The sequence below is a fragment of the Hypanus sabinus genome, chromosome 11, assembly GCF_030144855.1.
Source record: "Hypanus sabinus isolate sHypSab1 chromosome 11, sHypSab1.hap1, whole genome shotgun sequence".
NCBI classification, from domain to species: domain Eukaryota; kingdom Metazoa; phylum Chordata; class Chondrichthyes; order Myliobatiformes; family Dasyatidae; genus Hypanus; species Hypanus sabinus.
This window is the reverse complement of record NC_082716.1, coordinates 109,165,998-109,193,382: the sequence shown is the minus strand read 5'-3', so window position 1 is coordinate 109,193,382 and position 27,385 is coordinate 109,165,998. Positions and strand designations below refer to the sequence as shown.

At 46.4% G+C, this 27,385-nt stretch overlaps 1 protein-coding gene across 6 annotated transcripts in view; it reads right to left on the bottom strand.

Annotated features, from left to right (window-relative positions):
- The window catches only part of c11h19orf47 (chromosome 11 C19orf47 homolog), a 163,528-nt gene that overhangs the window by 14,974 nt on the left and 121,169 nt on the right, over positions 1-27,385 (bottom strand). For 4 of the 6 annotated variants that reach the window (XM_059985100.1, XM_059985098.1, XM_059985099.1 and 1 more), the window contains one exon: positions 1,482-1,628. In XM_059985100.1, the coding sequence (XP_059841083.1) occupies positions 1,482-1,628 (147 nt within the window). The remainder of the gene's footprint in view (positions 1-1,481; positions 1,629-27,385) is intronic. The other 2 variants (XM_059985101.1, XM_059985103.1) reach the window with 1 other exon arrangement.

The following is a 27,385-nucleotide window of genomic DNA, read 5'->3' as shown; positions in this document are numbered from 1 at the left end:
CCGTGGTTGGCAGTTCTCCTAGGAGAAGGAAAACTCTGATCTCAAACCTCTGCTGCCTTGCAGTTATACCCGCTTTGGGAGTAAACCCCCAGGGAAAAATCCAGAGTTGGCAGAGTAAGGCAGTCCTGCATTGTGGCTAGCTGACTGGCAACCCCTGCAACGCTGCAGGTAACAAACTCTATCCCTTTGTGGCTGTGTGGCAATAGGGAAACATGATACATGAACAACAGCTTGCTCTCCATATTGTACTGCCCAGGCTGGTGTACGTAGATAGCTAGGATGCAACATCCAGGGTGAAGCCTGACCAACAGAAGGCTCGTATCATATATCACACCTATATGTCACCATCTACTACTTTGACATTCATTTTTATGCAGGCATTTGCAGACAAATGAAGAAATACTATAGAATTTATATTAAAAAAAATCTGTAAGGAACAAGACTGACAAACAACCAATATACAAATGAATGCAAATCATGTAAATAATATAAGAAAGTAAATAAATAACAGAGTTGAAGAGTCTTTGAAAGTGAGCCTGTTGGTTGTGGATCAGTTGAGAGTTGATGTGAATGAAGTATTCCGCACCGGTTTAGGAGCCTGATGGTCAAGAGGTGTGGGACCCAAGGCTCCTATACTTCCTGCCCAATGGTAGTAGAGAGAAGAAAGCATGCCCCGGATAGTGGGGGTCCTTGATGACGGATGCACATCACAGGGAGGCAGCGCTCATCAAGGACCCGCACCATCCAGGCCATGCTCTCATGTCGCTACTGCCATCAGAAAGGAGGTACAGGAGCCTCAGGACCCACACCACCAAGTTCAAAGACAGTTCTTATCCTTCAACCATCAGGGTCTTGAACTAAAGTGGGTAACTTCACTCGCCCCATCACTGAACTGTTCCCACAAACTAGGGACTTACTTTCAAGGACTCCTCATGTCATATTCTCGTTATTTCTTACTTATTTATGACTGAACAACTCACTCTCCATATTGTACTTGCAGACAGCTAGGCCGCAACATCCATGGCCGATCGTGACCAATGGAGGCTTTGCATTTATTTATTATTATTATTATTTATTTTTCCCCCCTTTCTTCTGGTTTGTTTCTTTTTGCACATTAGTTGTTTGTCCGTCCTGTTGGGTGTGGTATTTCATTAATTCTGTTGTGTTTCTTTGTATTTACTGTGATTGCCCACAAGAAAATGAATCTCAAGATAGTACATGGTGACATGCATGTATCTTGATAATAAATTTACTCTGAACTTTGAAAAAGGGAAGAGTATTAAGTGCTGAGCTTGTTAGTGGTATCCCTGTCTAGTGACTGAATAAAGAAATAAGCTCTAGTTACTGGAACATGCTATAATCATAGGGAACAGAAAATGACGACCGATTTATTGGTGCTAACATTTCCACAGCCTGCACTATACCTTGCTGTGTTAGCATGCAGAGGGCACCCAACAGTAAGCATGGTGTGATCACATTACCTTTCGTGGCTTGTTGTTCCAGGATTTTCTTAGTTTTTGCTGTTGTCCCTTTTGGCATATTGATTATGTATTTACCTTCCATTTCCGCAGTCACTCGCCGTCGCTTTACGGAATTGTCCGGGCCGGGGTCAGCTGGTCTGGAAAGAACTGGACCAAAACACCAAAGATGAGTGTTGTGTGCAAAAATGACAGCCAATCAGAATCAGATTAACATCACTGGCATATGTTATGAAACCTGTTGTATTGCGGCAGCAGTACATTGCAATACATAATAAAAAAGCTACAAATTACAATAGAAAACACGCAGTATAAAGAGAGCAAAAATAAAAGTAGTGAGGTAGCGTACATGGAAACAGAGTCCATCCGAAATCTGAAGGCGGAGGTGAAGCTCTTACTGAAACTCAGTGTGTGCCTTTAGGCTCCTGTACCTCCTTCCTGATGGTAACGACGAGAAGTGGGCATGACCTGGATGATGGGGGCAGCTTAATTAAGGATACCACCTTTTTGAGGCAGATCTTCCCAAGTCACAGTTCTCTTGCAGACTGCATCAGGTTCTCCTCCAGGATTTCCCTGTACTTTGCTGCATTCATTTTACCCTCTAGCTTCACAAGCCTTCCAGGGCCTGCTGCAGCGAAGCGTCCCCACAGCATGATTCAATCACCACCATGTTTCACGGTCAGGATGATGTGTTTTTGATGGTGTGAGATATTTGGCTTACACCAAACATAGCATTTAGTCTGATGGCCAAAAAGCTCGATTTTGTTTTCATTAGACATTAGAACCTTTTCCCGGCTGACTTCAGTCTCCCACGTGCCTTCTGACAAACTCCAGCCGAGATTTCATGTGAGATTTTTTCCACAGTGGCTTTCTCTTTGCCACTCTCCCATAAAGCTGTGACTGCTGAAGCACCCGGGCAACAGTTGTTGTATGCGCAGTCTCTCCCATCTCAGCCACTGAAGCTTGTAACTCCTCCGGAGCTGACTCAGATTACTTGGCCTCCCTCACTAGTCCCCTTCTTACACGGTCACTTGGCTTTTGAGGACGGCCTGCTCTAGGCAATTTCCAGCTGTGCCATATTCTTTCCATTGCTTGATGAGTGACTTAACTGTACTCCAAGGGATATTCAGCAACTTGGAAACTTTCTTGTATCCATCTCCTGACTGCTTTTCGCGGAGATGCTTGCAGTGTTCTTTTGTCTTCATGGTGTAGTTATTGCCAGGATACTGACTAGCCAGCAGTTGGACCTTCCACAATTAATTGAAACACCTTTACTGCACACAGGTCTCCAAAAACAATCACCATTTAACTAATTATCTGACTTCTAAAACCTACTGGCTGCACCTGTAATGATTTGATGTGTCATATTAAAGGAGGGGGGTTGAATACTTATGCAATCAATTATTTTGTGTTTTGTATTTTTAACTAATTTAGATCACTTTGTAGAAATCTGTTTTACTTTGACATGCAAGTCTTTCTCTGTTGATCGGTGTCGAAAAAGCCAAATTAAATCCACTGTGATTCAATGTTGTAAAACAATAAAACATGAACCTCCAAAGGGTGGATACTTTTTATAGGCACTGTATGTCGTCGATACCTGCGGGCGGATCCCAGCACATCCCCAGGCTGCATTGCTTTTCGACACAAACAGCACGTTTCACTCTATGTTTCGATGTATGTCCAGGCAGGGGTAGCACCTCTAGAAAAGGGGTCTGCCATGTCCATTCTGGGGCAGCTCGCTCACCTGTGGCTCCAAGTAGCTGTTGCATGCGACAGTGTCCCAGCATGTGAAGTCAGCTCAGGCAGTGTGATTCAACAGCCAGGAAGCGAGTTCTGAATGCATTGTGGAGAGCGAAGGGCACGACAAGGCATAGAAGGAGACATCCAATGTAACCAAGCAAGTTCCCAGTTTGCAACGACTACTTGTACTGCTGGATACAGACTTCCTAGGTCACCAGGTCACGCTCTCTTCTTGCTGCTACCATCAGGAAGGTTGTACAGCAGCCTCAGGACTCACACCACCAGGTTCAAGAGCAGTAATTACCCCTCAGCCATCAATCTATGAACCAAAGGGGATACCTTCATTCGCCCCATCACTGAAATGTTCGCACAACCTACGGAATCACTTTCAAGGACTCTACATCTCATGTTAGAGATATTTACTGCTTATTTATTTATTATTATTATTTCTGTTTGTATTTGCAGTTTGTTGTCTTTTGCATAGTGGTTGAAGGCCCAAGTTGGTGCGGTCTTTCATTGATTCTATTATGGATTAATTGAGTATTGCCACAAGAAAATGAATCTCAGGGTGCATATGGTGACATATATGCACTTTGATAATAAATTTACTTTGAAATTTGAAGAGAGGATAACGGCCCCAGTGCAATGGCTTTTCCACTTTAAAAACTCTGCTGCACAGGCCTGTTGTTATTGTTGGATATTCTATAGACCCTCTATAGAAAGTGAATCAAACATTCATAATAAAAAAAAACAATTGGCACTACAGTAGCACAACTACAAACATCCACCATTTTCTGCTTATTCTTTGTTTAATACTGTGTTTCAGTGGTTTGGAAAGGGCACTTCAGTGAAGGATGGCTCTACACGCACCCCAGTGGGCGAGTAGTGTGGTAGTGAACTGAATACCAAGCAACACACACAAAATGCTGGAGGAACTCAGCAGGTCAGACAGTGTCTATGGACAGAGTAACACACACAAAATGCTGGAGGAACTCAGCAGGTCAGACAGTGTCTATGGACAGAGTAACACACACAAAATGCTGGAGGAATTCAGCAGGTCAGACAGTGACTATGGACAGAGTAACACACACAAAATGCTGGAGGAACTCAGCAGGTCAGTGTCTATGGACAGAGTAACAAACACAAAATGCTGGAGGAACTCAGCAGGTCAGACAGTGTCTATGGACAGAGTAACACACACAAAATGCTGGAGGAACTCAACAGGTCAGGCAGTGTCTACGGACAGAGCAACACACACACAATGCTGGAGAAACTCAGCAGGTCAGACAGTGTCTAGGAACAGAGTAACACACACAAAATGCTGGAGGAACTCGGCAGGTCAGACAGTGTCTATGGACAGAGTAATACACACAAAATGCTGGAGGAATTCAGCAGGTCAGACAATGTCTATCGACAGAGTAATACACACAAAATGCTGGAGGAACTCAGCAGGTCAGACAGTGTCTATGGTCAGAGTAACACACACAAAATGCTGGAGGAACTCAGCAGGTCAGACAGTGTCTGTGGACAGAGTAACACACACAAAATGCTGGAGGAACTCAGCAGGTCAGACAGCGTCAATGGACAGAGTAACAAACACAAAATGCTGCAGAAACTCAGCAGGTCAGACAGTGTCTATGGACAGAGTAACACACACAAAATGCTGGAGGAATTCAGCAGGTCAGACAGTGACTATGGACAGAGCAACACACACACAATGCTGGAGAAACTCAGCAGGTCAGACAGTGTCTTTGAACAGAGTAACACACACACAATGCTGGAGGAACTCAGCAGGTCAGAAAGTGTCTAAGGACAGTGTAACACACACAAAATGCTGGAGGAACTCAGCAGGTCAGACAGGGTCTACAGACAGAGAAACACACACAAAATGCTGGAGGAACTCAGCAGGTCAGGCAGTGTCTATGGACAGAATAACACACACTGAATGCTGGAGGAACTCAGCAGATCAGGCAGTGTCTATGGACAGAATAACACACACAAAATGCTGGAGGAACTCAGCAGGTCAGTGTCTATGGACAGAGTAACACACAGAAAATGCTGGAGGAACTCAGCAGGTCAGGCAGTGCCTAAGGACAGAAAAACACACAAAAAATGCTGGAGGAACTAAGCAGGGTAGACAGTGACTATGGACAGAGAAACACACACAAAATGCTGGAGGAACTCAGCAGGTCAGTCAGTGTCTACGGTCAGATTAACACACACAAAATGCTGGAGGAACTCAGCAGGTCAGACAGTGCCGATGGACAGAGTAACATACACAAAATGCTGGAGGACCTCAGCAGGTCAGACAGTGCATATAGACAGAGTAACAGACACAAAATGCTAGAGGAATTAAGCAGGTCAGACAGTGCCTATGGACAGAGTAACACACACAAAATGATGGAGGAACTCAGCAGGTCACACAGTGTCTATGGACAGAGTAACACACACAAAATGCTGGAGGGACTCAGCAGGACAGTGTCTATGGACAGAGTAACACACACAAAATGCTGGAGCAATTCAGCAGGTTAGACAGTGACTATGGACAGAGTAACACACACAAAATGCTGAAGGAACTCAGCAGCTCAGACAGTGTCTATGGACAGAGTAACACACACAAAATGCTGGAGGAATTCAGCAGGTCAGGCAGTGTCTATGGTCAGATGAACACACACAAAATGCTGGAGGAACTCAGCATGTCAGACAGTGTCTATGGTCAGAGTAACAGACACAATGCAGGAGGAACTCAGCAGGTCAGACAGTGTCTATGGTCAGAGTAAAACACACAAAATGCTGGAGGAACTCAGCAGGTCAGACAGTGTCAATGGACAGAGGAACAGACACAATGCAGGAGGAATTCAGCAGGTCAGTGTCTATGGACAGAATAACACACACAAAATGGTGGAGGAATTCAGCAAGTCAGACAGAGTCTATGAACAGAGCAATACACACACAATGCTGGAGGAACTCAGCAGGTCAGTCAGTTTCTACGGTCAGATTAACACACACAAAATGCTGGAGGACCTCAGCAGGTCAGACAGTGCATATAGACAGAGTAACAGACACAAAATGCTAGAGGAATTAAGCAGGTCAGACAGTGTCTATGGACAGAGCAACACACACAAAATGATGGAGGATCTCAGCAGGTCACACAGTGTCTATGGACAGAGTTACACACACAAAATGCTGGAGGGACTCAGCAGGACAGTGTCTATGGACAGAGTAACACACACAAAATGCTGGAGGAATTCAGCAGGTCAGACAGTGTCTATGGACAGAGTAACACACACAAAATGCTGGAGGAACTCGGCAGGTCAGACAGTGTCTATGGACAGAGTAACACACACAAAATGCTGGAGGATCTCAGCAGGTCAGGCAGTGTCTATGGACAGAGTAATACACACAATGCTGGAGGAATTCAGAGGGTCAGATAGTGTCAATGGACAGAGTAACACACACAAAATGCTGGAAGAACTCAGCAGGTCAGACAGTGTCTATGAACAGAGTAAAACGCACACAATGCTGGTGGAACTCAGCAGGTCAGACAGTGTCTATGGACAGAGAAACACACACAAAATGCTGGAGGAACTCAGCAGGTCAGGCAGTGTCTATGGACAGAGAAACACACACAAAATGCTGGAGGAACTCAGCAGGTCAGGCAGTGTCTATGGACAGAATAACACACACAAAATGCTGGCGGAACTCAGCAGGACAGTGTCTAAGGACAGAGTAACACACACAAAATGCTGGAGGAACTCAGCAGGTCAGACAGGGTCTACAGACAGAGAAACACACACAAAATGCTGGAGGAACTCAGCAGGTCAGGCAGTGTCTATGGACAGAGTAACACACACAAAATGCTGGAGGATCTCAGCAGGTCAGGCAGTGTCTATGGACAGAGTAATACACACAATGCTGGAGGAATTCAGAGGGTCAGATAGTGTCTATGGCCAGAGTAACACACACAAAATGCTGGAGGAACTCAGCAGGTCAGACAGTGTCAATGGACAGAGTAACACACACAAAATGCTGGAGGAACTCAGCAGGTCAGACAGTGTCTATGGACAGAGTAACACACACAAAATGCTGGAGGAATTCAGCAGGTCAGACAGTGACAATGGACAGAGCAACACACACACAATGCTGGAGAAACTCAGCAGGTCAGACAGTGTCTATGAACAGAGTAACACACACACAATGCTGGAGGAACTCAGCAGGTCAGACAGTGTCTATGGACAGAATAACACACTAAATGCTGGAGGAACTCAGCAGGTCAGACAGTGTCTATGGACAGAGTAACACACACAAAATGCTGGAGGAACTCAGCAGGTCAGACAGTGTCTATGCACAGAGTAACACACACAAAATGCTGGAGGAACTCAGCAGGTGAGACAGTGTCTATGGTCAGAGTAACACACACAAAATGCTGGAGGAACACAGCAGGTCAGACAGTGTCTATGGACAGAGTAACACACACAAAATGCTGGAGGAACTCAGCAGGTCAGGCAGTGTCTACGGACAGAGCAACACACACACAATGCTGGAGAAACTCAGCAGGTCAGACAGTGTCTAGGAACAGAGTAACACACACAAAATGCTGGAGGAACTCGGCAGGTCAGACAGTGTCTATGGACAGAGTAATACACACAAAATGCTGGAGGAATTCAGCAGGTCAGACAATGTCTATCGACAGAGTAATACACACAAAATGCTGGAGGAACTCAGCAGGTCAGACAGTGTCTATGGTCAGAGTAACACACACAAAATGCTGGAGGAACTCAGCAGGTCAGACAGTGTCTGTGGACAGAGTAACACACACAGAATGCTGGAGGAACTCAGCAGGTCAGACAGTGTCAATGGACAGAGTAACAAACACAAAATGCTGCAGAAACTCAGCAGGTCAGACAGTGTCTATGGACAGAGTAACACACACAAAATGCTGGAGGAATTCAGCAGGTCAGACAGTGACTATGGACAGAGCAACACACACACAATGCTGGAGAAACTCAGCAGGTCAGACAGTGTCTTTGAACAGAGTAACACACACACAATGCTGGAGGAACTCAGCAGGTCAGAAAGTGTCTAAGGACAGTGTAACACACACAAAATGCTGGAGGAACTCAGCAGGTCAGACAGGGTCTACAGACAGAGAAACACACACAAAATGCTGGAGGAACTCAGCAGGTCAGGCAGTGTCTATGGACAGAATAACACACACTGAATGCTGGAGGAACTCAGCAGATCAGGCAGTGTCTATGGACAGAATAACACACACAAAATGCTGGAGGAACTCAGCAGGTCAGTGTCTATGGACAGAGTAACACACAGAAAATGCTGGAGGAACTCAGCAGGTCAGGCAGTGCCTAAGGACAGAAAAACACACAAAAAATGCTGGAGGAACTAAGCAGGGTAGACAGTGACTATGGACAGAGAAACACACACAAAATGCTGGAGGAACTCAGCAGGTCAGTCAGTGTCTACGGTCAGATTAACACACACAAAATGCTGGAGGAACTCAGCAGGTCAGACAGTGCCGATGGACAGAGTAACATACACAAAATGCTGGAGGACCTCAGCAGGTCAGACAGTGCATATAGACAGAGTAACAGACACAAAATGCTAGAGGAATTAAGCAGGTCAGACAGTGCCTATGGACAGAGTAACACACACAAAATGATGGAGGAACTCAGCAGGTCACACAGTGTCTATGGACAGAGTAACACACACAAAATGCTGGAGGGACTCAGCAGGACAGTGTCTATGGACAGAGTAACACACACAAAATGCTGGAGCAATTCAGCAGGTTAGACAGTGACTATGGACAGAGTAACACACACAAAATGCTGAAGGAACTCAGCAGCTCAGACAGTGTCTATGGACAGAGTAACACACACAAAATGCTGGAGGAATTCAGCAGGTCAGGCAGTGTCTATGGTCAGATGAACACACACAAAATGCTGGAGGAACTCAGCATGTCAGACAGTGTCTATGGTCAGAGTAACAGACACAATGCAGGAGGAACTCAGCAGTTCAGACAGTGTCTATGGTCAGAGTAAAACACACAAAATGCTGGAGGAACTCAGCAGGTCAGACAGTGTCAATGGACAGAGGAACAGACACAATGCAGGAGGAATTCAGCAGGTCAGTGTCTATGGACAGAATAACACACACAAAATGGTGGAGGAATTCAGCAAGTCAGACAGAGTCTATGAACAGAGCAATACACACACAATGCTGGAGGAACTCAGCAGGTCAGTCAGTTTCTACGGTCAGATTAACACACACAAAATGCTGGAGGACCTCAGCAGGTCAGACAGTGCATATAGACAGAATAACACACACAAAATGCTGCAGAAACTCAGCAGGTCAGACAGTGTCTATGGACAGAGTAACACACACAAAATGCTGGAGGAATTCAGCAGGTCAGACAGTGACTATGGACAGAGCAACACACACACAATGCTGGAGAAACTCAGCAGGTCAGACAGTGTCTTTGAACAGAGTAACACACACACAATGCTGGAGGAACTCAGCAGGTCAGAAAGTGTCTAAGGACAGTGTAACACACACAAAATGCTGGAGGAACTCAGCAGGTCAGACAGGGTCTACAGACAGAGAAACACACACAAAATGCTGGAGGAACTCAGCAGGTCAGGCAGTGTCTATGGACAGAATAACACACACTGAATGCTGGAGGAACTCAGCAGATCAGGCAGTGTCTATGGACAGAATAACACACACAAAATGCTGGAGGAACTCAGCAGGTCAGTGTCTATGGACAGAGTAACACACAGAAAATGCTGGAGGAACTCAGCAGGTCAGGCAGTGCCTAAGGACAGAAAAACACACAAAAAATGCTGGAGGAACTAAGCAGGGTAGACAGTGACTATGGACAGAGAAACACACACAAAATGCTGGAGGAACTCAGCAGGTCAGTCAGTGTCTACGGTCAGATTAACACACACAAAATGCTGGAGGAACTCAGCAGGTCAGACAGTGCCGATGGACAGAGTAACATACACAAAATGCTGGAGGACCTCAGCAGGTCAGACAGTGCATATAGACAGAGTAACAGACACAAAATGCTAGAGGAATTAAGCAGGTCAGACAGTGCCTATGGACAGAGTAACACACACAAAATGATGGAGGAACTCAGCAGGTCACACAGTGTCTATGGACAGAGTAACACACACAAAATGCTGGAGGGACTCAGCAGGACAGTGTCTATGGACAGAGTAACACACACAAAATGCTGGAGCAATTCAGCAGGTTAGACAGTGACTATGGACAGAGTAACACACACAAAATGCTGAAGGAACTCAGCAGCTCAGACAGTGTCTATGGACAGAGTAACACACACAAAATGCTGGAGGAATTCAGCAGGTCAGGCAGTGTCTATGGTCAGATGAACACACACAAAATGCTGGAGGAACTCAGCATGTCAGACAGTGTCTATGGTCAGAGTAACAGACACAATGCAGGAGGAACTCAGCAGGTCAGACAGTGTCTATGGTCAGAGTAAAACACACAAAATGCTGGAGGAACTCAGCAGGTCAGACAGTGTCAATGGACAGAGGAACAGACACAATGCAGGAGGAATTCAGCAGGTCAGTGTCTATGGACAGAATAACACACACAAAATGGTGGAGGAATTCAGCAAGTCAGACAGAGTCTATGAACAGAGCAATACACACACAATGCTGGAGGAACTCAGCAGGTCAGTCAGTTTCTACGGTCAGATTAACACACACAAAATGCTGGAGGACCTCAGCAGGTCAGACAGTGCATATAGACAGAGTAACAGACACAAAATGCTAGAGGAATTAAGCAGGTCAGACAGTGTCTATGGACAGAGCAACACACACAAAATGATGGAGGATCTCAGCAGGTCACACAGTGTCTATGGACAGAGTTACACACACAAAATGCTGGAGGGACTCAGCAGGACAGTGTCTATGGACAGAGTAACACACACAAAATGCTGGAGGAATTCAGCAGGTCAGACAGTGTCTATGGACAGAGTAACACACACAAAATGCTGGAGGAACTCGGCAGGTCAGACAGTGTCTATGGACAGAGTAACACACACAAAATGCTGGAGGATCTCAGCAGGTCAGGCAGTGTCTATGGACAGAGTAATACACACAATGCTGGAGGAATTCAGAGGGTCCGATAGTGTCAATGGACAGAGTAACACACACAAAATGCTGGAAGAACTCAGCAGGTCAGACAGTGTCTATGAACAGAGTAACACGCACACAATGCTGGTGGAACTCAGCAGGTCAGACAGTGTCTATGGACAGAGAAACACACACAAAATGCTGGAGGAACTCAGCAGGTCAGGCAGTGTCTATGGACAGAATAACACACACAAAATGCTGGCGGAACTCAGCAGGACAGTGTCTAAGGACAGAGTAACACACACAAAATGCTGGAGGAACTCAGCAGGTCAGACAGGGTCTACAGACAGAGAAACACACACAAAATGCTGGAGGAACTCAGCAGGTCAGGCAGTGTCTATGGACAGAGTAACACACACTAAATGCTGGAGGAACTCAGCAGGTCAGACAGTGTCTATGGACAGAGTAACACACACAAAATGCTGGAGGAATTCAGCAGGTCAGACAGTGACTATGGACAGAGTAACACACACAAAATGCTGGAGGAACTCAGCAGGTCAGTGTCTATGGACAGAGTAACAAACACAAAATGCTGGAGGAACTCAGCAGGTCAGACAGTGTCTATGGACAGAGTAACACACACAAAATGCTGGAGGAACTCAGCAGGTCAGGCAGTGTCTACGGACAGAGCAACACACACACAATGCTGGAGAAACTCAGCAGGTCAGACAGTGTCTAGGAACAGAGTAACACACACAAAATGCTGGAGGAACTCGGCAGGTCAGACAGTGTCTATGGACAGAGTAATACACACAAAATGCTGGAGGAATTCAGCAGGTCAGACAATGTCTATCGACAGAGTAATACACACAAAATGCTGGAGGAACTCAGCAGGTCAGACAGTGTCTATGGTCAGAGTAACACACACAAAATGCTGGAGGAACTCAGCAGGTCAGACAGTGTCTGTGGACAGAGTAACACACACAAAAAGCTGGAGGAACTCAGCAGGTCAGACAGCGTCAATGGACAGAGTAACAAACACAAAATGCTGCAGAAACTCAGCAGGTCAGACAGTGTCTATGGACAGAGTAACACACACAAAATGCTGGAGGATCTCAGCAGGTCAGGCAGTGTCTATGGACAGAGTAATACACACAATGCTGGAGGAATTCAGAGGGTCAGATAGTGTCAATGGACAGAGTAACACACACAAAATGCTGGAAGAACTCAGCAGGTCAGACAGTGTCTATGAACAGAGTAACACGCACACAATGCTGGTGGAACTCAGCAGGTCAGACAGTGTCTATGGACAGAGAAACACACACAAAATGCTGGAGGAATTCAGCAGGTCAGACAGTGACTATGGACAGAGTAACACACACAAAATGCTGGAGGAACTCAGCAGGTCAGTGTCTATGGACAGAGTAACAAACACAAAATGCTGGAGGAACTCAGCAGGTCACACAGTGTCTATGGACAGAGTAACACACACAAAATGCTGGAGGAACTCAGCAGGTCAGGCAGTGTCTACGGACAGAGCAACACACACACAATGCTGGAGAAACACAGCAGGTCAGACAGTGTCTAGGAACAGAGTAACACACACAAAATGCTGGAGGAACTCGGCAGGTCAGACAGTGTCTATGGACAGAGTAATACACACAAAATGCTGGAGGAATTCAGCAGGTCAGACAATGTCTATCGACAGAGTAATACACACAAAATGCTGGAGGAACTCAGCAGGTCAGACAGTGTCTATGGTCAGAGTAACACACACAAAATGCTGGAGGAACTCAGCAGGTCAGACAGTGTCTGTGGACAGAGTAACACACACAAAATGCTGGAGGAACTCAGCAGGTCAGACAGCGTCAATGGACAGAGTAACAAACACAAAATGCTGCAGAAACTCAGCAGGTCAGACAGTGTCTATGGACAGAGTAACACACACAAAATGCTGGAGGAATTCAGCAGGTCAGACAGTGACTATGGACAGAGCAACACACACACAATGCTGGAGAAACTCAGCAGGTCAGACAGTGTCTTTGAACAGAGTAACACACACACAATGCTGGAGGAACTCAGCAGGTCAGAAAGTGTCTAAGGACAGTGTAACACACACAAAATGCTGGAGGAACTCAGCAGGTCAGACAGGGTCTACAGACAGAGAAACACACACAAAATGCTGGAGGAACTCAGCAGGTCAGGCAGTGTCTATGGACAGAATAACACACACTGAATGCTGGAGGAACTCAGCAGATCAGGCAGTGTCTATGGACAGAATAACACACACAAAATGCTGGAGGAACTCAGCAGGTCAGTGTCTATGGACAGAGTAACACACAGAAAATGCTGGAGGAACTCAGCAGGTCAGGCAGTGCCTAAGGACAGAAAAACACACAAAAAATGCTGGAGGAACTAAGCAGGGTAGACAGTGACTATGGACAGAGAAACACACACAAAATGCTGGAGGAACTCAGCAGGTCAGTCAGTGTCTACGGTCAGATTAACACACACAAAATGCTGGAGGAACTCAGCAGGTCAGACAGTGCCGATGGACAGAGTAACATACACAAAATGATGGAGGAACTCAGCAGGTCAGACAGTGCATATAGACAGAGTAACAGACACAAAATGCTAGAGGAATTAAGCAGGTCAGACAGTGCCTATGGACAGAGTAACACACACAAAATGATGGAGGAACTCAGCAGGTCACACAGTGTCTATGGACAGAGTAACACACACAAAATGCTGGAGGGACTCAGCAGGACAGTGTCTATGGACAGAGTAACACACACAAAATGCTGGAGCAATTCAGCAGGTTAGACAGTGACTATGGACAGAGTAACACACACAAAATGCTGAAGGAACTCAGCAGCTCAGACAGTGTCTATGGACAGAGTAACACACACAAAATGCTGGAGGAATTCAGCAGGTCAGGCAGTGTCTATGGTCAGATGAACACACACAAAATGCTGGAGGAACTCAGCATGTCAGACAGTGTCTATGGTCAGAGTAACAGACACAATGCAGGAGGAACTCAGCAGGTCAGACAGTGTCTATGGTCAGAGTAAAACACACAAAATGCTGGAGGAACTCAGCAGGTCAGACAGTGTCAATGGACAGAGGAACAGACACAATGCAGGAGGAATTCAGCAGGTCAGTGTCTATGGACAGAATAACACACACAAAATGGTGGAGGAATTCAGCAAGTCAGACAGAGTCTATGAACAGAGCAATACACACACAATGCTGGAGGAACTCAGCAGGTCAGTCAGTTTCTACGGTCAGATTAACACACACAAAATGCTGGAGGACCTCAGCAGGTCAGACAGTGCATATAGACAGAGTAACAGACACAAAATGCTAGAGGAATTAAGCAGGTCAGACAGTGTCTATGGACAGAGCAACACACACAAAATGATGGAGGATCTCAGCAGGTCACACAGTGTCTATGGACAGAGTTACACACACAAAATGCTGGAGGGACTCAGCAGGACAGTGTCTATGGACAGAGTAACACACACAAAATGCTGGAGGAATTCAGCAGGTCAGACAGTGTCTATGGACAGAGTAACACACACAAAATGCTGGAGGAACTCGGCAGGTCAGACAGTGTCTATGGACAGAGTAACACACACAAAATGCTGGAGGATCTCAGCAGGTCAGGCAGTGTCTATGGACAGAGTAATACACACAATGCTGGAGGAATTCAGAGGGTCAGATAGTGTCAATGGACAGAGTAACACACACAAAATGCTGGAAGAACTCAGCAGGTCAGACAGTGTCTATGAACAGAGTAAAACGCACACAATGCTGGTGGAACTCAGCAGGTCAGACAGTGTCTATGGACAGAGAAACACACACAAAATGCTGGAGGAACTCAGCAGGTCAGGCAGTGTCTATGGACAGAATAACACACACAAAATGCTGGCGGAACTCAGCAGGACAGTGTCTAAGGACAGAGTAACACACACAAAATGCTGGAGGAACTCAGCAGGTCAGACAGGGTCTACAGACAGAGAAACACACACAAAATGCTGGAGGAACTCAGCAGGTCAGGCAGTGTCTATGGACAGAGTAACACACACAAAATGCTGGAGGATCTCAGCAGGTCAGGCAGTGTCTATGGACAGAGTAATACACACAATGCTGGAGGAATTCAGAGGGTCAGATAGTGTCTATGGCCAGAGTAACACACACAAAATGCTGGAGGAACTCAGCAGGTCAGACAGTGTCAATGGACAGAGTAACACACACAAAATGCTGGAGGAACTCAGCAGGTAAGACAGTGTCTATGGACAGAGTAACACACACAAAATGCTGGAGGAATTCAGCAGGTCAGACAGTGACAATGGACAGAGCAACACACACACAATGCTGGAGAAACTCAGCAGGTCAGACAGTGTCTATGAACAGAGTAACACACACACAATGCTGGAGGAACTCAGCAGGTCAGACAGTGTCTATGGACAGAATAACACACTAAATGCTGGAGGAACTCAGCAGGTCAGACAGTGTCTATGGACAGAGTAACACACACAAAATGCTGGAGGAACTCAGCAGGTCAGACAGTGTCTATGCACAGAGTAACACACACAAAATGCTGGAGGAACTCAGCAGGTGAGACAGTGTCTATGGTCAGAGTAACACACACAAAATGCTGGAGGAACACAGCAGGTCAGACAGTGTCTATGGACAGAGTAACACACACAAAATGCTGGAGGAACTCAGCAGGTCAGGCAGTGTCTACGGACAGAGCAACACACACACAATGCTGGAGAAACTCAGCAGGTCAGACAGTGTCTAGGAACAGAGTAACACACACAAAATGCTGGAGGAACTCGGCAGGTCAGACAGTGTCTATGGACAGAGTAATACACACAAAATGCTGGAGGAATTCAGCAGGTCAGACAATGTCTATCGACAGAGTAATACACACAAAATGCTGGAGGAACTCAGCAGGTCAGACAGTGTCTATGGTCAGAGTAACACACACAAAATGCTGGAGGAACTCAGCAGGTCAGACAGTGTCTGTGGACAGAGTAACACACACAGAATGCTGGAGGAACTCAGCAGGTCAGACAGTGTCAATGGACAGAGTAACAAACACAAAATGCTGCAGAAACTCAGCAGGTCAGACAGTGTCTATGGACAGAGTAACACACACAAAATGCTGGAGGAATTCAGCAGGTCAGACAGTGACTATGGACAGAGCAACACACACACAATGCTGGAGAAACTCAGCAGGTCAGACAGTGTCTTTGAACAGAGTAACACACACACAATGCTGGAGGAACTCAGCAGGTCAGAAAGTGTCTAAGGACAGTGTAACACACACAAAATGCTGGAGGAACTCAGCAGGTCAGACAGGGTCTACAGACAGAGAAACACACACAAAATGCTGGAGGAACTCAGCAGGTCAGGCAGTGTCTATGGACAGAATAACACACACTGAATGCTGGAGGAACTCAGCAGATCAGGCAGTGTCTATGGACAGAATAACACACACAAAATGCTGGAGGAACTCAGCAGGTCAGTGTCTATGGACAGAGTAACACACAGAAAATGCTGGAGGAACTCAGCAGGTCAGGCAGTGCCTAAGGACAGAAAAACACACAAAAAATGCTGGAGGAACTAAGCAGGGTAGACAGTGACTATGGACAGAGAAACACACACAAAATGCTGGAGGAACTCAGCAGGTCAGTCAGTGTCTACGGTCAGATTAACACACACAAAATGCTGGAGGAACTCAGCAGGTCAGACAGTGCCGATGGACAGAGTAACATACACAAAATGCTGGAGGACCTCAGCAGGTCAGACAGTGCATATAGACAGAGTAACAGACACAAAATGCTAGAGGAATTAAGCAGGTCAGACAGTGCCTATGGACAGAGTAACACACACAAAATGATGGAGGAACTCAGCAGGTCACACAGTGTCTATGGACAGAGTAACACACACAAAATGCTGGAGGGACTCAGCAGGACAGTGTCTATGGACAGAGTAACACACACAAAATGCTGGAGCAATTCAGCAGGTTAGACAGTGACTATGGACAGAGTAACACACACAAAATGCTGAAGGAACTCAGCAGCTCAGACAGTGTCTATGGACAGAGTAACACACACAAAATGCTGGAGGAATTCAGCAGGTCAGGCAGTGTCTATGGTCAGATGAACACACACAAAATGCTGGAGGAACTCAGCATGTCAGACAGTGTCTATGGTCAGAGTAACAGACACAATGCAGGAGGAACTCAGCAGGTCAGACAGTGTCTATGGTCAGAGTAAAACACACAAAATGCTGGAGGAACTCAGCAGGTCAGACAGTGTCAATGGACAGAGGAACAGACACAATGCAGGAGGAATTCAGCAGGTCAGTGTCTATGGACAGAATAACACACACAAAATGGTGGAGGAATTCAGCAAGTCAGACAGAGTCTATGAACAGAGCAATACACACACAATGCTGGAGGAACTCAGCAGGTCAGTCAGTTTCTACGGTCAGATTAACACACACAAAATGCTGGAGGACCTCAGCAGGTCAGACAGTGCATATAGACAGAATAACACACACAAAATGCTGCAGAAACTCAGCAGGTCAGACAGTGTCTATGGACAGAGTAACACACACAAAATGCTGGAGGAATTCAGCAGGTCAGACAGTGACTATGGACAGAGCAACACACACACAATGCTGGAGAAACTCAGCAGGTCAGACAGTGTCTTTGAACAGAGTAACACACACACAATGCTGGAGGAACTCAGCAGGTCAGAAAGTGTCTAAGGACAGTGTAACACACACAAAATGCTGGAGGAACTCAGCAGGTCAGACAGGGTCTACAGACAGAGAAACACACACAAAATGCTGGAGGAACTCAGCAGGTCAGGCAGTGTCTATGGACAGAATAACACACACTGAATGCTGGAGGAACTCAGCAGATCAGGCAGTGTCTATGGACAGAATAACACACACAAAATGCTGGAGGAACTCAGCAGGTCAGTGTCTATGGACAGAGTAACACACAGAAAATGCTGGAGGAACTCAGCAGGTCAGGCAGTGCCTAAGGACAGAAAAACACACAAAAAATGCTGGAGGAACTAAGCAGGGTAGACAGTGACTATGGACAGAGAAACACACACAAAATGCTGGAGGAACTCAGCAGGTCAGTCAGTGTCTACGGTCAGATTAACACACACAAAATGCTGGAGGAACTCAGCAGGTCAGACAGTGCCGATGGACAGAGTAACATACACAAAATGCTGGAGGACCTCAGCAGGTCAGACAGTGCATATAGACAGAGTAACAGACACAAAATGCTAGAGGAATTAAGCAGGTCAGACAGTGCCTATGGACAGAGTAACACACACAAAATGATGGAGGAACTCAGCAGGTCACACAGTGTCTATGGACAGAGTAACACACACAAAATGCTGGAGGGACTCAGCAGGACAGTGTCTATGGACAGAGTAACACACACAAAATGCTGGAGCAATTCAGCAGGTTAGACAGTGACTATGGACAGAGTAACACACACAAAATGCTGAAGGAACTCAGCAGCTCAGACAGTGTCTATGGACAGAGTAACACACACAAAATGCTGGAGGAATTCAGCAGGTCAGGCAGTGTCTATGGTCAGATGAACACACACAAAATGCTGGAGGAACTCAGCATGTCAGACAGTGTCTATGGTCAGAGTAACAGACACAATGCAGGAGGAACTCAGCAGGTCAGACAGTGTCTATGGTCAGAGTAAAACACACAAAATGCTGGAGGAACTCAGCAGGTCAGACAGTGTCAATGGACAGAGGAACAGACACAATGCAGGAGGAATTCAGCAGGTCAGTGTCTATGGACAGAATAACACACACAAAATGGTGGAGGAATTCAGCAAGTCAGACAGAGTCTATGAACAGAGCAATACACACACAATGCTGGAGGAACTCAGCAGGTCAGTCAGTTTCTACGGTCAGATTAACACACACAAAATGCTGGAGGACCTCAGCAGGTCAGACAGTGCATATAGACAGAGTAACAGACACAAAATGCTAGAGGAATTAAGCAGGTCAGACAGTGTCTATGGACAGAGCAACACACACAAAATGATGGAGGATCTCAGCAGGTCACACAGTGTCTATGGACAGAGTTACACACACAAAATGCTGGAGGGACTCAGCAGGACAGTGTCTATGGACAGAGTAACACACACAAAATGCTGGAGGAATTCAGCAGGTCAGACAGTGTCTATGGACAGAGTAACACACACAAAATGCTGGAGGAACTCGGCAGGTCAGACAGTGTCTATGGACAGAGTAACACACACAAAATGCTGGAGGATCTCAGCAGGTCAGGCAGTGTCTATGGACAGAGTAATACACACAATGCTGGAGGAATTCAGAGGGTCCGATAGTGTCAATGGACAGAGTAACACACACAAAATGCTGGAAGAACTCAGCAGGTCAGACAGTGTCTATGAACAGAGTAACACGCACACAATGCTGGTGGAACTCAGCAGGTCAGACAGTGTCTATGGACAGAGAAACACACACAAAATGCTGGAGGAACTCAGCAGGTCAGGCAGTGTCTATGGACAGAATAACACACACAAAATGCTGGCGGAACTCAGCAGGACAGTGTCTAAGGACAGAGTAACACACACAAAATGCTGGAGGAACTCAGCAGGTCAGACAGGGTCTACAGACAGAGAAACACACACAAAATGCTGGAGGAACTCAGCAGGTCAGGCAGTGTCTATGGACAGAGTAACACACACTAAATGCTGGAGGAACTCAGCAGGTCAGACAGTGTCTATGGACAGAGTAACACACACAAAATGCTGGAGGAATTCAGCAGGTCAGACAGTGACTATGGACAGAGTAACACACACAAAATGCTGGAGGAACTCAGCAGGTCAGTGTCTATGGACAGAGTAACAAACACAAAATGCTGGAGGAACTCAGCAGGTCAGACAGTGTCTATGGACAGAGTAACACACACAAAATGCTGGAGGAACTCAGCAGGTCAGGCAGTGTCTACGGACAGAGCAACACACACACAATGCTGGAGAAACTCAGCAGGTCAGACAGTGTCTAGGAACAGAGTAACACACACAAAATGCTGGAGGAACTCGGCAGGTCAGACAGTGTCTATGGACAGAGTAATACACACAAAATGCTGGAGGAATTCAGCAGGTCAGACAATGTCTATCGACAGAGTAATACACACAAAATGCTGGAGGAACTCAGCAGGTCAGACAGTGTCTATGGTCAGAGTAACACACACAAAATGCTGGAGGAACTCAGCAGGTCAGACAGTGTCTGTGGACAGAGTAACACACACAAAAAGCTGGAGGAACTCAGCAGGTCAGACAGCGTCAATGGACAGAGTAACAAACACAAAATGCTGCAGAAACTCAGCAGGTCAGACAGTGTCTATGGACAGAGTAACACACACAAAATGCTGGAGGATCTCAGCAGGTCAGGCAGTGTCTATGGACAGAGTAATACACACAATGCTGGAGGAATTCAGAGGGTCAGATAGTGTCAATGGACAGAGTAACACACACAAAATGCTGGAAGAACTCAGCAGGTCAGACAGTGTCTATGAACAGAGTAACACGCACACAATGCTGGTGGAACTCAGCAGGTCAGACAGTGTCTATGGACAGAGAAAGACACACAAAATGCTGGAGGAATTCAGCAGGTCAGACAGTGACTATGGACAGAGTAACACACACAAAATGCTGGAGGAACTCAGCAGGTCAGTGTCTATGGACAGAGTAACAAACACAAAATGCTGGAGGAACTCAGCAGGTCAGACAGTGTCTATGGACAGAGTAACACACACAAAATGCTGGAGGAACTCAGCAGGTCAGGCAGTGTCTACGGACAGAGCAACACACACACAATGCTGGAGAAACTCAGCAGGTCAGACAGTGTCTAGGAACAGAGTAACACACACAAAATGCTGGAGGAACTCGGCAGGTCAGACAGTGTCTATGGACAGAGTAATACACACAAAATGCTGGAGGAATTCAGCAGGTCAGACAATGTCTATCGACAGAGTAATACACACAAAATGCTGGAGGAACTCAGCAGGTCAGACAGTGTCTATGGTCAGAGTAACACACACAAAATGCTGGAGGAACTCAGCAGGTCAGACAGTGTCTGTGGACAGAGTAACACACACAAAATGCTGGAGGAACTCAGCAGGTCAGACAGCGTCAATGGACAGAGTAACAAACACAAAATGCTGCAGAAACTCAGCAGGTCAGACAGTGTCTATGGACAGAGTAACACACACAAAATGCTGGAGGAATTCAGCAGGTCAGACAGTGACTATGGACAGAGCAACACACACACAATGCTGGAGAAACTCAGCAGGTCAGACAGTGTCTTTGAACAGAGTAACACACACACAATGCTGGAGGAACTCAGCAGGTCAGAAAGTGTCTAAGGACAGTGTAACACACACAAAATGCTGGAGGAACTCAGCAGGTCAGACAGGGTCTACAGACAGAGAAACACACACAAAATGCTGGAGGAACTCAGCAGGTCAGGCAGTGTCTATGGACAGAATAACACACACTGAATGCTGGAGGAACTCAGCAGATCAGGCAGTGTCTATGGACAGAATAACACACACAAAATGCTGGAGGAACTCAGCAGGTCAGTGTCTATGGACAGAGTAACACACAGAAAATGCTGGAGGAACTCAGCAGGTCAGGCAGTGCCTAAGGACAGAAAAACACACAAAAAATGCTGGAGGAACTAAGCAGGGTAGACAGTGACTATGGACAGAGAAACACACACAAAATGCTGGAGGAACTCAGCAGGTCAGTCAGTGTCTACGGTCAGATTAACACACACAAAATGCTGGAGGAACTCAGCAGGTCAGACAGTGCCGATGGACAGAGTAACATACACAAAATGATGGAGGAACTCAGCAGGTCAGACAGTGCATATAGACAGAGTAACAGACACAAAATGCTAGAGGAATTAAGCAGGTCAGACAGTGCCTATGGACAGAGTAACACACACAAAATGATGGAGGAACTCAGCAGGTCACACAGTGTCTATGGACAGAGTAACACACACAAAATGCTGGAGGGACTCAGCAGGACAGTGTCTATGGACAGAGTAACACACACAAAATGCTGGAGCAATTCAGCAGGTTAGACAGTGACTATGGACAGAGTAACACACACAAAATGCTGAAGGAACTCAGCAGGTCAGACAGTGTCTATGGACAGAGTAACACACACAAAATGCTGGAGGAATTCAGCAGGTCAGGCAGTGTCTATGGTCAGATGAACACACACAAAATGCTGGAGGAACTCAGCATGTCAGACAGTGTCTATGGTCAGAGTAACAGACACAATGCAGGAGGAACTCAGCAGGTCAGACAGTGTCTATGGTCAGAGTAAAACACACAAAATGCTGGAGGAACTCAGCAGGTCAGACAGTGTCAATGGACAGAGGAACAGACACAATGCAGGAGGAATTCAGCAGGTCAGTGTCTATGGACAGAATAACACACACAAAATGGTGGAGGAATTCAGCAAGTCAGACAGAGTCTATGAACAGAGCAATACACACACAATGCTGGAGGAACTCAGCAGGTCAGTCAGTTTCTACGGTCAGATTAACACACACAAAATGCTGGAGGACCTCAGCAGGTCAGACAGTGCATATAGACAGAATAACACACACAAAATGCTGCAGAAACTCAGCAGGTCAGACAGTGTCTATGGACAGAGTAACACACACAAAATGCTGGAGGAATTCAGCAGGTCAGACAGTGACTATGGACAGAGTAACACACACAAAATGCTGGAGGAACTCAGCAGGTCAGTGTCTATGGACAGAGTAACAAACACAAAATGCTGGAGGAACTCAGCAGGTCAGACAGTGTCTATGGACAGAGTAACACACACAAAATGCTGGAGGAACTCAGCAGGTCAGGCAGTGTCTACGGACAGAGCAACACACACACAATGCTGGAGAAACTCAGCAGGTCAGACAGTGTCTAGGAACAGAGTAACACACACAAAATGCTGGAGGAACTCGGCAGGTCAGACAGTGTCTATGGACAGAGTAATACACACAAAATGCTGGAGGAATTCAGCAGGTCAGACAATGTCTATCGACAGAGTAATACACACAAAATGCTGGAGGAACTCAGCAGGTCAGACAGTGTCTATGGTCAGAGTAACACACACAAAATGCTGGAGGAACTCAGCAGGTCAGACAGTGTCTGTGGACAGAGTAACACACACAAAAAGCTGGAGGAACTCAGCAGGTCAGACAGCGTCAATGGACAGAGTAACAAACACAAAATGCTGCAGAAACTCAGCAGGTCAGACAGTGTCTATGGACAGAGTAACACACACAAAATGCTGGAGGATCTCAGCAGGTCAGGCAGTGTCAATGGACAGAGTAATACACACAATGCTGGAGGAATTCAGAGGGTCAGATAGTGTCAATGGACAGAGTAACACACACAAAATGCTGGAAGAACTCAGCAGGTCAGACAGTGTCTATGAACAGAGTAACACGCACACAATGCTGGTGGAACTCAGCAGGTCAGACAGTGTCTATGGACAGAGAAACACACACAAAATGCTGGAGGAATTCAGCAGGTCAGACAGTGACTATGGACAGAGTAACACACACAAAATGCTGGAGGAACTCAGCAGGTCAGTGTCTATGGACAGAGTAACAAACACAAAATGCTGGAGGAACTCAGCAGGTCAGACAGTGTCTATGGACAGAGTAACACACACAAAATGCTGGAGGAACTCAGCAGGTCAGGCAGTGTCTACGGACAGAGCAACACACACACAATGCTGGAGAAACTCAGCAGGTCAGACAGTGTCTAGGAACAGAGTAACACACACAAAATGCTGGAGGAACTCGGCAGGTCAGACAGTGTCTATGGACAGAGTAATACACACAAAATGCTGGAGGAATTCAGCAGGTCAGACAATGTCTATCGACAGAGTAATACACACAAAATGCTGGAGGAACTCAGCAGGTCAGACAGTGTCTATGGTCAGAGTAACACACACAAAATGCTGGAGGAACTCAGCAGGTCAGACAGTGTCTGTGGACAGAGTAACACACACAAAATGCTGGAGGAACTCAGCAGGTCAGACAGCGTCAATGGACAGAGTAACAAACACAAAATGCTGCAGAAACTCAGCAGGTCAGACAGTGTCTATGGACAGAGTAACACACACAAAATGCTGGAGGAATTCAGCAGGTCAGACAGTGACTATGGACAGAGCAACACACACACAATGCTGGAGAAACTCAGCAGGTCAGACAGTGTCTTTGAACAGAGTAACACACACACAATGCTGGAGGAACTCAGCAGGTCAGAAAGTGTCTAAGGACAGTGTAACACACACAAAATGCTGGAGGAACTCAGCAGGTCAGACAGGGTCTACAGACAGAGAAACACACACAAAATGCTGGAGGAACTCAGCAGGTCAGGCAGTGTCTATGGACAGAATAACACACACTGAATGCTGGAGGAACTCAGCAGATCAGGCAGTGTCTATGGACAGAATAACACACACAAAATGCTGGAGGAACTCAGCAGGTCAGTGTCTATGGACAGAGTAACACACAGAAAATGCTGGAGGAACTCAGCAGGTCAGGCAGTGCCTAAGGACAGAAAAACACACAAAAAATGCTGGAGGAACTAAGCAGGGTAGACAGTGACTATGGACAGAGAAACACACACAAAATGCTGGAGGAACTCAGCAGGTCAGTCAGTGTCTACGGTCAGATTAACACACACAAAATGCTGGAGGAACTCAGCAGGTCAGACAGTGCCGATGGACAGAGTAACATACACAAAATGATGGAGGAACTCAGCAGGTCAGACAGTGCATATAGACAGAGTAACAGACACAAAATGCTAGAGGAATTAAGCAGGTCAGACAGTGCCTATGGACAGAGTAACACACACAAAATGATGGAGGAACTCAGCAGGTCACACAGTGTCTATGGACAGAGTAACACACACAAAATGCTGGAGGGACTCAGCAGGACAGTGTCTATGGACAGAGTAACACACACAAAATGCTGGAGCAATTCAGCAGGTTAGACAGTGACTATGGACAGAGTAACACACACAAAATGCTGAAGGAACTCAGCAGGTCAGACAGTGTCTATGGACAGAGTAACACACACAAAATGCTGGAGGAATTCAGCAGGTCAGGCAGTGTCTATGGTCAGATGAACACACACAAAATGCTGGAGGAACTCAGCATGTCAGACAGTGTCTATGGTCAGAGTAACAGACACAATGCAGGAGGAACTCAGCAGGTCAGACAGTGTCTATGGTCAGAGTAAAACACACAAAATGCTGGAGGAACTCAGCAGGTCAGACAGTGTCAATGGACAGAGGAACAGACACAATGCAGGAGGAATTCAGCAGGTCAGTGTCTATGGACAGAATAACACACACAAAATGGTGGAGGAATTCAGCAAGTCAGACAGAGTCTATGAACAGAGCAATACACACACAATGCTGGAGGAACTCAGCAGGTCAGTCAGTTTCTACGGTCAGATTAACACACACAAAATGCTGGAGGACCTCAGCAGGTCAGACAGTGCATATAGACAGAGTAACAGACACAAAATGCTAGAGGAATTAAGCAGGTCAGACAGTGTCTATGGACAGAGCAACACACACAAAATGATGGAGGATCTCAGCAGGTCACACAGTGTCTATGGACAGAGTTACACACACAAAATGCTGGAGGGACTCAGCAGGACAGTGTCTATGGACAGAGTAACACACACAAAATGCTGGAGGAATTCAGCAGGTCAGACAGTGTCTATGGACAGAGTAACACACACAAAATGCTGGAGGAACTCGGCAGGTCAGACAGTGTCTATGGACAGAGTAACACACACAAAATGCTGGAGGATCTCAGCAGGTCAGGCAGTGTCTATGGACAGAGTAATACACACAATGCTGGAGGAATTCAGAGGGTCAGATAGTGTCTATGGCCAGAGTAACACACACAAAATGCTGGAGGAACTCAGCAGGTCAGACAGTGTCTATGAACAGAGTAACACGCACACAATGCTGGTGGAACTCAGCAGGTCAGACAGTGTCTATGGACAGAGAAACACACACAAAATGCTGGAGGAACTCAGCAGGTCAGGCAGTGTCTATGGACAGAATAACACACACAAAATGCTGGCGGAACTCAGCAGGACAGTGTCTAAGGACAGAGTAACACACACAAAATGCTGGAGGAACTCAGCAGGTCAGACAGGGTCTACAGACAGAGAAACACACACAAAATGCTGGAGGAACTCAGCAGGTCAGGCAGTGTCTATGGACAGAGTAACACACACAAAATGCTGGAGGATCTCAGCAGGTCAGGCAGTGTCTATGGACAGAGTAATACACACAATGCTGGAGGAATTCAGAGGGTCAGATAGTGTCTATGGCCAGAGTAACACACACAAAATGCTGGAGGAACTCAGCAGGTCAGACAGTGTCAATGGACAGAGTAACACACACAAAATGCTGGAGGAACTCAGCAGGTCAGACAGTGTCTATGGACAGAGTAACACACACAAAATGCTGGAGGAATTCAGCAGGTCAGACAGTGACAATGGACAGAGCAACACACACACAATGCTGGAGAAACTTAGCAGGTCAGACAGTGTCTTTGAACAGAGTAAAACACACACAAAATGCTGGAGGAACTCAGCAGGTCAGAGAGGGTCTATAGACAGAACAGCACACAGTAAATGCTGGAGGAACTCAGCAGGTCAGTGCCTATGGACAGAATAACAGACACTAAATGCTGGAGGAACTCAGCAGGTCAGTGTCTATGGACAGAGCAACACACACACAATGCTGGAGGAACTCAGCAGGTCAGACAGTGTCCATGGTCAGAGTAACACACACAAAATGCTGGAGGAACTCAGCAGGGTAGACAGTGACTATGGACAGAGAAACACACACAAAATGCTGGAGGAACTCAGCAGCTCAGACAGTGTCTATGGACAGAAT